General features: G+C 33.5%; 1 protein-coding gene across 1 annotated transcript in view; it reads left to right on the forward strand.

Annotated features, from left to right (window-relative positions):
- SNX4 (sorting nexin 4) overlaps positions 1-11,766 on the forward strand; it is a 49,406-nt gene that overhangs the window by 36,092 nt on the left and 1,548 nt on the right. The window contains exons 9-13 of the mRNA XM_016135198.2: positions 3,273-3,338; positions 6,356-6,445; positions 7,901-8,000; positions 10,261-10,406; positions 11,497-11,611. Of these exons, the coding sequence (XP_015990684.1) occupies positions 3,273-3,338; positions 6,356-6,445; positions 7,901-8,000; positions 10,261-10,406; positions 11,497-11,611 (517 nt within the window). The remainder of the gene's footprint in view (positions 1-3,272; positions 3,339-6,355; positions 6,446-7,900; positions 8,001-10,260; positions 10,407-11,496; positions 11,612-11,766) is intronic.

Here is an 11,766-nt window from a genome sequence, read left to right on the forward strand (position 1 = left end):
TATTACCACAGGCCTGCTTTGGGTTGGAGGATTCCCCTCTTGTGCCTCTATCCCTGATAAACACCAGATTGGGAGAACTAAATTTAGCTCTAAATCTCTATTTTTGTTGTAATAATATTCTCAATCCTGCCCAAAATCTTGCTGCTTCCACTTCTTGGAGTCTTTTCCTTTCTTTAATGGAATCATAAAATACTAGAACAGGAGGGACTTTGGTGGTTTTATAGTTCCGAGTTCTTAATCCATGAGGATGGACTTTTGGGCTGTCTATTTGTGATTTTCCTCCCTTAGGGAAAATGTTCATAGTCTTTATCAGATGCTGCAAAGATCAGTGAACCTCTTTGATCTGGTTTATTGAGGACCATCACCCACCCATTAAGTACTTTACAATAGTAATTATGTATCTTATAAAGTTAAAGCTAAGTCCTTCTACCCTTTAATAGTTCTTCATATGTTAATGGTTTCCCCTTGTTCCCCCCAAACTGGTTAACATTTTCTGTTTGCAATCCTAGAAATATTCATGGACCCTGGGTTAGAACCTTTGTTTAGCTAGTGTTTCTTAACTTTGAACGGGCATACAAGTCACCTAGAGAACTGTTAAAATAAATATTCTGACTCAGTAGATAATGAATGGACTGGGTCCTGTGATTCTGCGTTTCTAACAAGTTTCTTGGTGCCGCTGCTGCTAGACCACAGTTTGAGAAGCACAGGGCCAGACTACATGTACCATGAGGGGAGAGGTCTTGTGTCTAGCAGTGGTGATATGTAGAACTCAGTACATGTTTCCCTCCTCATGTTTATCAGTTTATTTATTGGTTCATTCTTTTATTTTACGTGCCAACTATAAATCCCAAGTATTTATCAGGCACTAAATAATTTAAGAAGACTACAAAGATGATTAAGTGTAAGTTATACCTTCCTTGAACTACTTTTTAGTCTTGTTTGTTAAAAAAAAAAAAAAAAGGAATTGAATTTGATTATCTTGACCTTGAGTTGGTATCCCATAAAAAGGTGCTCAAAGATTAGATGGATGAAACAGTTTGCGAGACATCTAATAGATGGTTGATCTGGACCATCCATTAATTCTATTAACATGAGCTATAGTTACATTAACTCTGATTGCTACCTTACATATGGCTAGTTATGCTGGTAATCTACCAAAACCCCTAGATTTTCTTTTTCATGTGAAGAAATGGTCTTTGGATATGTTGAATCGGAAGTGACAAAGTTATACAAATGCAGAATTGTCTTCTTTTTCATGTGAGAACTGGGCTTTGGATACTTCGAATTCAAAATGACAGAACTGTCCTCTAGGCATTAGAAATATGGCTTTAGAACTTAGATAGCATAGGTAGAGATTGTTAAAAATCCATTTGGAAAAACAGCAAAACACTAAAAGTTTAACTGTTGCTATTATTATTTTGAGAGTAAACATGAGGGAAGATTATCAAAGGGAGTCTTACCTGTTTTGTTACTTAATCATAACTGTACTGTTGTATGGGTGATTTGTTTGTTTTGCTTCCTTGACAATATTAAAAACCATGTGACTTTTTTCCTTCTAGTACTATAAGCTTATCTGATATTTCAAGAACAGTGTCTAAAAACTACAAGTTAACAGAATAATAGTATTTAAGATGTTCTTTTATGGCACAATTGAAGATATTTATCATACATTCCTTACATAGCAGAAAAATTGGAAACACCCTGCATTGCCAGGAAAATGGTTTAAAAAAACTATGAGTTGCCATCTAAAACTGCTTAGAACAAATTATTTTAATAACATGGAAAAATACTGTTAAGGGAGAAATGCATGGTACAAAATTACATATATGATCTCAGACACATTAAAATCAGTAAATAAAAAAACTAGAAGGAAATATATCAACTTATGTTATCTTGGTATTTTGGATTATAGATTGTTTCGTGGAAGCAACAAAAATAATGCCAAGAAACTGAGTTGTTTTGGGCAGCATTTTATTTAGCACAGGTTAGCTGTGGGAATGATAATTTCAAAAACCAGTAGCATACAGGATAATAGCCAATAAAGAATATTTTCTAATAAGCCAAATAAAGAAATAACAAACTTTAAGCAAATGACAGATTAATCACACTGTAGTTCTAGGAAAGGGGAGATGAAGGAATCAGGTATAAATTTAAGACAAGGTATACCTTTTTGTATGAGGCAGTGACCAACCAAGAGCTGATTTTTAGTTGGCAGCGCAAAAGCAGATGTCCCCTGTTGCTAGAACACGTTGCTGCGGAACAGAAAAGCTGGTGTTGGCAGGCAGGCTGACTTCCTTGTGGGGCTACTTGAGCCACTGTCCTTAAGAGAATAACCCTTAACACAGCAGGAGCTAATGCCTGAAGGGACTTTGGAGAGTTTTCTTGGTTAGCGAAGAGTCCCCTTGCCAAAACCAAAGCTCTCAAATAGTCCTCACAAACTCAGTATTTATAATATGATGTCTGCTCAGCTGAGGTGCTTATCAACATAAGATGATAACATCTTAAACCACTTAATTTATTCTTGTATCAAATCAAATTCTAAAAAAACCTCTTTTTGTCTTTGTCATAAACAAGTGACTTAAAACAATTTTAAGTTGTAAAACCGTATGTTTGAAATCATTAAACCACTATACTACATAGATTTATTTTCACAGTTCGTTATAATCTACATATATAACTTGCATAAAAAGGAGTTTTTATTTGCAGCATTTCACAGAAATTACAAAATGATTCATGGTTTCTGGTAGATTTTCTTATGAAACAGTAGTTCAAATTACTGAAATTTCATTGTGCACGTGTTATACTGTACCATCGTCTTTTTCTGTTAGCTGTTACACAGTGGCATGTAATCAAATGTGTTCATCAGAATCCTCCATGGCATGTTTAAAAATACACATACCTCGGCTCTACCACAAAGGTTCTGATCAAGTAGATCCAGGGCAGGGCCAGCATCCTTAGCTTCTAAAGCTCCACAATTGATTTAAAATGCACCCTCCTTGAGAAAGTTATTTATAAGCAGAAGCTGTTTTGTATAATACTTGCTTTGCACTTAACAGCAGCAGGTAGCAACTTTTGAACTAACATTTTAAAGCCTTTACTTGCATTTAGTTGTTAAACTTAAGGGGAAAGCAGCATATTTGCATCACAAAATAAATCCAGATACAGATACCATACATAGTTTAAAAGCTAGATAGGAAAAACTCTCTGCAAGATTCCATTTAATGTTCCATATCTAATTCATGATGTTTTTGGTTTTGTCTTTTTCTTCCTAGTGAATGGAGTGCCATAGAAAAAGAAATGGGTGATGGACTGCAGAGTGCTGGTCATCATATGGATGTGTAAGTACCTAGAGAATTTAAGGTAAAACCTGAGGTGAAGATTAGCGGTGAAGTATTAGTGATTTTCTGTTCTGTTTTTATCAGGTTTACTAGCATTTATTATCATGCTTTGTGTGATAGGTCTGACTTAATGGAGTTTATCTCAGCAATACAAGGTTAATTTAACATTCCAAAACCAATCAGTCCGATTCACATATTAACAAAATAGAGAAGAATATCTGTATGTTCATTTCAATATGTGTAAAAAAAAAAAATTTCAATATTCACAGTAAAAATTCTCATCAAACTAGAAAAAAGGAATTTTCTTAGTCTAAAACTTAAAGCTAATATTGTACTTAAAATAGCGAAATATTGATGCTTTCTTCTAAGATGAGGAACAAGGCAAGGCTGTCTGCTCTCACACTTATAGTAAACATTGTACTAGATAGAGGTCCTAGTTTTGCAGTGAGGCAGGAATACCAAACATGAACCATAAATCTGAGGAAGAAGTAAAACCATTTTTATTTGTAGTCAACAGAATCTTTTACACAGACAATCATAAGGAATCAATCAAAAACATAGAACTAAGAACTGAATTTAACAAGGATGCAGGCTACAGGATCAATATATTGAAAAATTATTTTTACACACTAGCAACAATTAGAAAATAAGAATTTTAAAACAATGCTACTTATAATAGCTTCCAAACAGAATACTTAGAGATTAATGAAAGATGTGTAAAACCTCTGCACTGAAAACTTTATATATAAACATTGCTGAGAGAAAGACCTAAATAAATGGAGAGATAAACCACTTTCATGGATTGGAAGACTCAGTAATGTTTAATATGACCATTCTTCCCAGATTGTAATCCCTAACAAAATTCCAGTGATTTTTTTAAAATAAAAATTTATAAGCTGATTCTAAAATTTGTATGGAAATTCAAAGGACCTAGAGTAGCCAAAACAATCTTGGAAAAAAACCCAAACCTGGAATATGTTACTTGATTTCAAAATTTACTATAAAGTTATAGTTATCAAAATAGTAAGGTATTGAGATAAACATATCAATTGCACAGAATGAAGTCCAGAAGTAGACCCACATTTATATAGTCGATTTCAAGAAATGGTTCTGGAAATAAATGGATATCTACTTGGGGGGAAAAGTGAACCTTGAGCCATATGTCACATCTTACATAAAAACTAATTCAATTTGGATCATATACATAAGTATAAAAATTAAAATTTTAGCTTTTAGTAGAAAACAGGAAAATATTGTTGCAGCCTTTGAGTAAGCAGAGATTTCTTAAATAGGACATGAAAAGAAAAATTTTTAATGGTAAATTGTTCTTCATCAAAAGTAAAAACTGCCTATTAAAAGATCCTATTCAGGGAGAGAGGAATGTGGGAGTTACTGTTCGGTAGTTATAGTTTCATTTGAGGAAACTGAAAAAGTTCTGAAGTTAGACAGTGATAATAGTCGTACAACAGTGTGAATATACTTTATGCCACTGAAGCGTACACTTAATTGTTAAAAAGATAAATTTTATGTTATGTATATTTTACCACACGTACACACTCACAATTAAGATTATGAAGAGGCAAGCCACAGACTGGGAATAAACATTTCCAATCACAAGATATAAAGAACTACAACTCAATAAAAATCCAAAAATCTAAGTATTCTTTTCCTTTGGCTTATATTCAAGCTAACTGGCTACTTTTCAACCAGTTCGTAAGTTTTTCTGCACTCTGTTGACATAATATTTTCAAGATTTGCAGGAATTTAGGGTTATCCCTTCAATTGATTTATTTAAAGTGTTAGATAAAATTAATCTCAGTACTGATAGCAAAAATTCTTTACCACTTACACTTTTCTACCCAATATTGTGCTATTTATTTCTATATTCAAGCCACCAGCCCTTTTTTGTTTCCATAACATTAACTCCTCCAGAATTATAGATAAATGAACTAAAAGCAGCTTTTCCTATTCAAAACAGTAATTCTTAAGACTTTTTTTGGTCACATAGAAGAAATTCCACACTCTACAAATGTAAATTTATAATTATGGAATACATAATTTGTTTACTTTTATAAATTCTATAAGCACATTGCTTTTCAGTGAACCTTAACTTAGGTTTACTTATTTATTTTTAGAACTTCAGTAAACTTTACCTACCTAAAGCAGGCCTGGGAACATAAACTACATTTTTCTTTTATTCCTATGCTAAGGATGACCAGTATACCATACAGAAGTAGTAAATGAAGTAGCCCATGTCCTTACAGAACTTAAAATGTAATCAAAGAAGTAAAACCAATACTCAAGATGTTACTTTGATAAAGTTTAAGTTCTAAATTGTTGTCAAGAGGTCAGAGTAGAGTGATGAATAAAGACTAAAGCAGTCTGAGATTTCCTACAGGTGTTGAGACATGTACTTATAGGATTTGGAGAAGCAATGTGGAGAGCCATTGCATTTCTCCACAAGGAAAAGCTCAGACCCACGAACGAGAATGGCGAGAATGGTGTGACAATGAGGAGCTTGTCTGTATCAAAGCAGAATTTGCTATTGAGAATTAGAAGGAAATAAAGTTTCTAAAATTTTCTGTAATCTTTTTTTGCTCGACTTTGGTAGTATTACTCAATGTAGTTACTACCAGGAACACTGTGTGCATCAGTTACACTAAACTGTTACTCTTCCTACAGATTTTGTAGACCTTTTATAATATCTTTGAAAAAAACAATATTACAGTCTTACAGCGCATCTTCAACTGCTTGTAAGAAGGATCTTTTTTTTTGTTTTTTTCTTTCCAAGTCATTGCTGATTGAAACATTTTGGTAAAATTCAGTAAAATTGTCTTGGTAATTAAAAATTGCTACAAATGGTTCTTAATGCTTATTCCCACTTTCTGTTCTTTCTGTCACTGATAGGAAGCAAGTGGTCTATGGACCACACTCTGAATAGCTCTTCTTTAGAACATTGGCACTTTATGTCCTGATAAAAGTTACTTCTGTAGTGTTTTGTTTTTTTTTTTAAACAGGTATGCGTCTTCTATCGATGATATTTTGGAAGATGAAGAACATTATGCAGATCAGTTAAAGGAGTATCTTTTTTATGCAGAAGCACTACGGTGAGTGTTAAGTGTTCCAGCTGTAGCCATATAGCTGGTCACCACTCTCTGTAAATGTACTTTAAAATAGAGATTATAAGGTGATTTTTAAACAAATTCGTTACTCCACATATTGAATGAGGTTTCTTTTTATTCCTCTGTGTTGCAGAATGATAGACAAAGAAATTTAAGACAGTCCCTGCCCTTGGAACATCATATTGACAAAAAACTGTTAGTCTCTGGCATCTGTCTGTATGTTGTTGTTTCTACTTTTTTCAGTCTGAAGATTGGAAACAAAGAACAGATTGAGTGTGTGTATACCACTACCACTGTCTGTTCCTAGGTTGTATATTGTCATTTTTATTTGGTAATTTTCTCCATAACTGCATATTTTATGTCCTCAGTAAGGTTGTAAAATTTCTTGCTATCAAGACTTTGTCTCTTGTGTTTATGGCATCTCCTGCAGAAACAAACAGAACTCTCTGGTAGATAGTCATAGTTAATTAAGAAGTTACTGTATTTTTTCTATTTTAGAAAAGTGAATCATTTTCCTGAATAGGTGGCTTTTGGTTGTAGCCACTTTTGGTCATTTTCTTGTCACTTTTAACAGCAGTATAAAAATTCTGTTTGTAAAACAGCAGAGCAGTATCCATTCAGTAACCAGTTCAGTAACTGGTATGAAAATATATTGTTAGCCTTTTCCCTTATAAAGCTTTGAGTAGTAAAAAGTTCACCAAGGTATTTTTAAGTTACAAAGGAAAAGAAAGTTGCTGTGAATACAGTGGAATTTTCTGCAGCTCTTAAAAATTATGGAAAAGGTTAATGTATATTGTTATAGAAACAAGTTCATGGTATGTAGTTAAGTAAGAAAAGATGTGGCATCACTTAGGGCTTGTAGATATGTGTATTTATAAATGCCTAGCCAAAGTCTGGAAGGACATGCACCATCTATTAACATGGATTTTGTCTGGATAGTGGGATTGGGGAAAAGAGAGGAATCTTGAAAGTTTCCTTTACCGTGTGCATTTCTGTATTAGAATCATTTTTTTTTTTTCAGTAATCATGGATTACTTTTATGATAAAAAAAAACTAAGACATTTTCAAATAAAAAAGAAGAAAACTTTGAGCTTTCCTTTCAAAGAATACTCAGTGTCTATGTGAGATTATAGCATTAGTTTCTGTGTTATACAAAGATTCTTTTTTTTATGATGTGATAATAGTATGTTTATTGAAAAAAATTTGTAAGTATCTAGAAAAGGCCTATTTTTGTTTTACATGTATAAGGTTTTTATACTTAGGTTTGGCTATGTTTAGTTTTTAATGTTGGGTTAATGCATTAAAACTTGAAAATTCTGGGTACACAAGTTTTGACCTTTGTAAACATTGTAATGCCTCCCTTTTACCCATGAAAAAAATTTGAACATGTTAATAGAGAAGCCACAAAAATTAAATAGCAACACTTTTTTTCATCTCTAGCGCTGTGTGCAGGAAACATGAACTCATGCAGTATGACTTGGAGATGGCTGCTCAGGACTTAGCATCCAAGAAGCAGCAGTGTGAGGAACTGGCAACTGGGGTGAGTGTTTTTCCACTTAGGTCTCTGGTATTGTTGTATCAAGCCTTACGTGGAATGGGCTGCAGTTGTAATACTTAGGATGCTTGTAGTTTTTACAGAGGAATAATTTGTGGGCAACTTTATCATTCTTTGGGTTGTGATCTTGATATAAAAAGATGTAAGCTGTATTATATGGTATTATAAGAAATTTTGCTAAGGTTGCTCTGTGTAATAAATATCATCTCATTTCTGATAAAGTCCAAGTGGAAAAACCTTATTCTTTGGGATTGAAATAATGACCTTTGTCAGGTTTAATTTTATAAGGTATATTAAAGAAATTTTAGTTTTCTTTGAAAAGCCATACCCAGTTAGAATGAGTGCCTCTCTCCTAACAAGAAACTTCTTGTGTACTTTATTCTTGAATGCTTACAGTGAGTACTTGTGAAGAGAATTCCATATCTTATTGTATTACACTCAGGTCATTGTTACAGTCGCTTTTTATTGGAATAAATTAGCTGTCACAGTAAGAGCACACAATCTGGAAGTAATGAAGCCCCGACAATGCTACCGTTTATAATTTGAAGTAACTTCATAGTTGACAAGTATGTTAGTTTTAAAAGTGCTTATAGGTGACCCACTTGCTACGTGTATGAAAAGTCATTGATATATGTGGGGAAAGACCTTTGATCATAAAATAGGTATACAGCAGTCTTAACTTATTTTTAAAAGTCAGAGGGAATTCCCAGGCCATTTTTAGGGAGCTTGGTTCTCTACTCCTGCATGTGAAGGAAAAAGTGTTTCCTTCAGTCAGTTCCAGAGAGTGAGGAAGTGTTAAAGCAGCGAAGCTTGAGGCTTGGGCTTAGGCATCCTGTTTTATTAAAGATGCTCAAGTCTCAGTGTGAGTTATGCCGATTTTAAGTATGTCTTCTTTATTTTGGTTTATTTCCATTATTGCCTGTTGAATTTTATCTTTTATGTCAGTAATTTTATTTTATTTTTATTTTATTTTTCCATTACATTGACAGACAATATTATACTAGTTTCAGGTATATAACATAGTAATCAGACATTTTTATAATGTATAAAGTGGTCACCCTGATAAATCTAGTACCTATCTGATATCACATATAGCTGTTACAATATTATTGACTATATTTCTTATGCTGTACTTAACATCCGCATAACTATTTCATAACTGCCAATTCGTACTTCTTAATCCCTTCCCATTTTGCACCTGTTCACTCAATCCCTGTTGCATTTGGCAACCATCAAAATGTTCTCTCTGTGAGTTTGTTTCTGTTTCTTTTTGTTCATTTATTTCATTCTTTAGAGTCCACGTATAAGTGAAATCATATGGCATGTGTCTTTTTCTAACTTACTCCACTCAGCACAATACCCTTGAGGCCCATCCATGTTGTTGCAGATGGCAAGATTTCATTCTTTTTTAATGGCTTGAGTAATATTCTATTGTAGATGTATACCACCTCTTCTTTATCCATTCATTCATTGATGGTACTCAGGTTGTTTCCATATCTTGGTATTGTAAGTAATGCTACAGTGAACGTATGGAGGATGCACATGGCCCTTCAAAGTAGTGTTTTGGGTTTCTTAGGATAAATACACAGAAGTGTCACAGAGTAATTTAAAAAAATATGACCATCAGTATAAAGAAATAACTCGCCTAATACTTCAGCTAGAAGTTTTTCATCCAACTAAGAAGTTCACTTAGAATTTTACCCTTTTTGACTATTTCATATTATTCCAGTGTTAACAGTCATTTTAAGAGCTTCTTGGTTATAAGGCTTATGGTGTCTGAGCTAGGGGTGAAATAGCAAAAGTTTTCTATTTCCTTTTTAAAAAAATATTTACTTGTAAAATGTACATAACAAAATTTGTCATCTTATCTATTTCTAAGTGTGCAGTTCAGTAGTATTAAGTACATTCACGTTGTTGTGCATCCAGTCTCTGGAGCTCTTTTCATCTTGCAAAATTGAAACTGTACCCATTAAGCATCAACTGTCAATTTCCCTCTTCCCCCAATCCCTGGCAACGCCATTTTATTTTCTGTGTATGAATTTCACTACTCTAGATATCTCCTATAAGTAGAGTCATACAGTATTTATCTTTTTGTGAATGGCCTATTTTCTTTAGCATAATGTCCTCAAGATTTATTCATGTTAGAGCACATGTCAGTTTCCTTCCTTTTCATGATTGAATACTGTTTTGTTGTATGTATACATCATGTTTTGTTTACCATTCATCTGTTTCTTTTTCTTTTTAGACTGTGAGAACATTTTCTTTGAAGGGAATGACTACCAAACTCTTTGGTCAAGAAACTCCAGAGCAAAGAGAAGCCAGAATAAAAGTGCTTGAAGAGCAAATAAGTGAAGGAGAACAACAGCTGAAGTCTAAAAATCTGGAAGGCCGGTAAAAATGCTGAGATGTTTAACAAAGCTAGACCTGCAGACTACATGGCAGATTGTTGTTTTATAACCATTCCCAGCTTTGTTAGCATCCCCGGATATAGCCTGTTCTCCCAAAATGAAGATGGAATTTCTAAGAAATTTGACTTATCAAAAAATCATGTTACAGAAACAGTTGTTTTATAAGCATGTGAGAAAGAGGAAGAAGTTTCAGCTTCATAATATTTTCCTGTACTTTTCATGATTTTTATCATTTACACATTTCCTCTGCCTTTTCTTTTCTGTCATTTAACAAAAGCCTGATCATTGTTCTGTGCCTAGCTCTTGTGGTACTTCCTTTGTGAAGCCTTCTCTTATCCTCGCAGGCTCTCGTAGCACTTGGTTCATGTCACTGTAGTGCGGCAGTTTTGTACTGGGTAACAGTTAGTTATTCTTTGTGTGTGAGTCCCTGGCTAAATTATGAGTCCTTTGACGTCAGTGACTATGTCTTTTTCATCTTTATGTCCCAGTGCCTTGCATAGGGGTTGGCATATAATTACTCCATAAATCTTTTTAGAAATTCAATTTCTAAAGGTCTGCCATCATTGTTTGTTTCAGCTTTCTTAGACCAAGGCAAAGAGTGTATCGTTGGTTTGGAAGTGGTTTTATTAATTTTTAGAATTGCCAGCATCAAATAAGTCAAACTAAACTGTCACAAGTTTTAAAACCCTAGTTGACATTTAAAGCAAGAACATGATAAATGTGATACATAATCCATCTTGTCAGAAAGAGTGTCTATTTTCCAGTGACCCCAGCAAGGCACTTTCATGTGGCTTCTGTTAGGCTTGTGAGCTGGTTCAAGGAGCCATCTATATCTGTTTTATAGGAATAATTTGAAGCTGGAATTCTTACAGCAAAAATATAGATTAATAAAATGTAGAAGAATATTTGCTTTTTCTCACACTAGTTTTTAGGAAGAAAAATAACTATCTTATACAAGCAATACCTTTTTCCTCTATATAGACAAATAAAAAACTCAAATGAGAACTAGTTATGTGAATTTATAAAATAGTTTACTTAAAATAATAATAATAATGATTATACTATTTTTTCAGAGAATTTGTGAAAAATGCTTGGGCCGATATTGAACGCTTCAAAGAACAAAAGAACCATGATTTAAAGGAGGCCCTCATAAGCTATGCAGTCATGCAGATCAGTATGTGCAAAAAGGTAGGTTTTGGTTTCATGGTTTCAGTGAAGATAAAAGTACAGAAGTGCTTACTAAGTTTTTAAAAACTAATTTCTCCTATTTGGACCAAAGTATTTATTGTTTTCATTTTTAAAGCCCATTCTTACCCCTTCCAGAATATTTCCCAATTGCTTTA

This window comes from Rousettus aegyptiacus, unplaced genomic scaffold (assembly GCF_014176215.1).
Source record: "Rousettus aegyptiacus isolate mRouAeg1 unplaced genomic scaffold, mRouAeg1.p scaffold_m13_p_4, whole genome shotgun sequence".
NCBI classification, from domain to species: domain Eukaryota; kingdom Metazoa; phylum Chordata; class Mammalia; order Chiroptera; family Pteropodidae; genus Rousettus; species Rousettus aegyptiacus.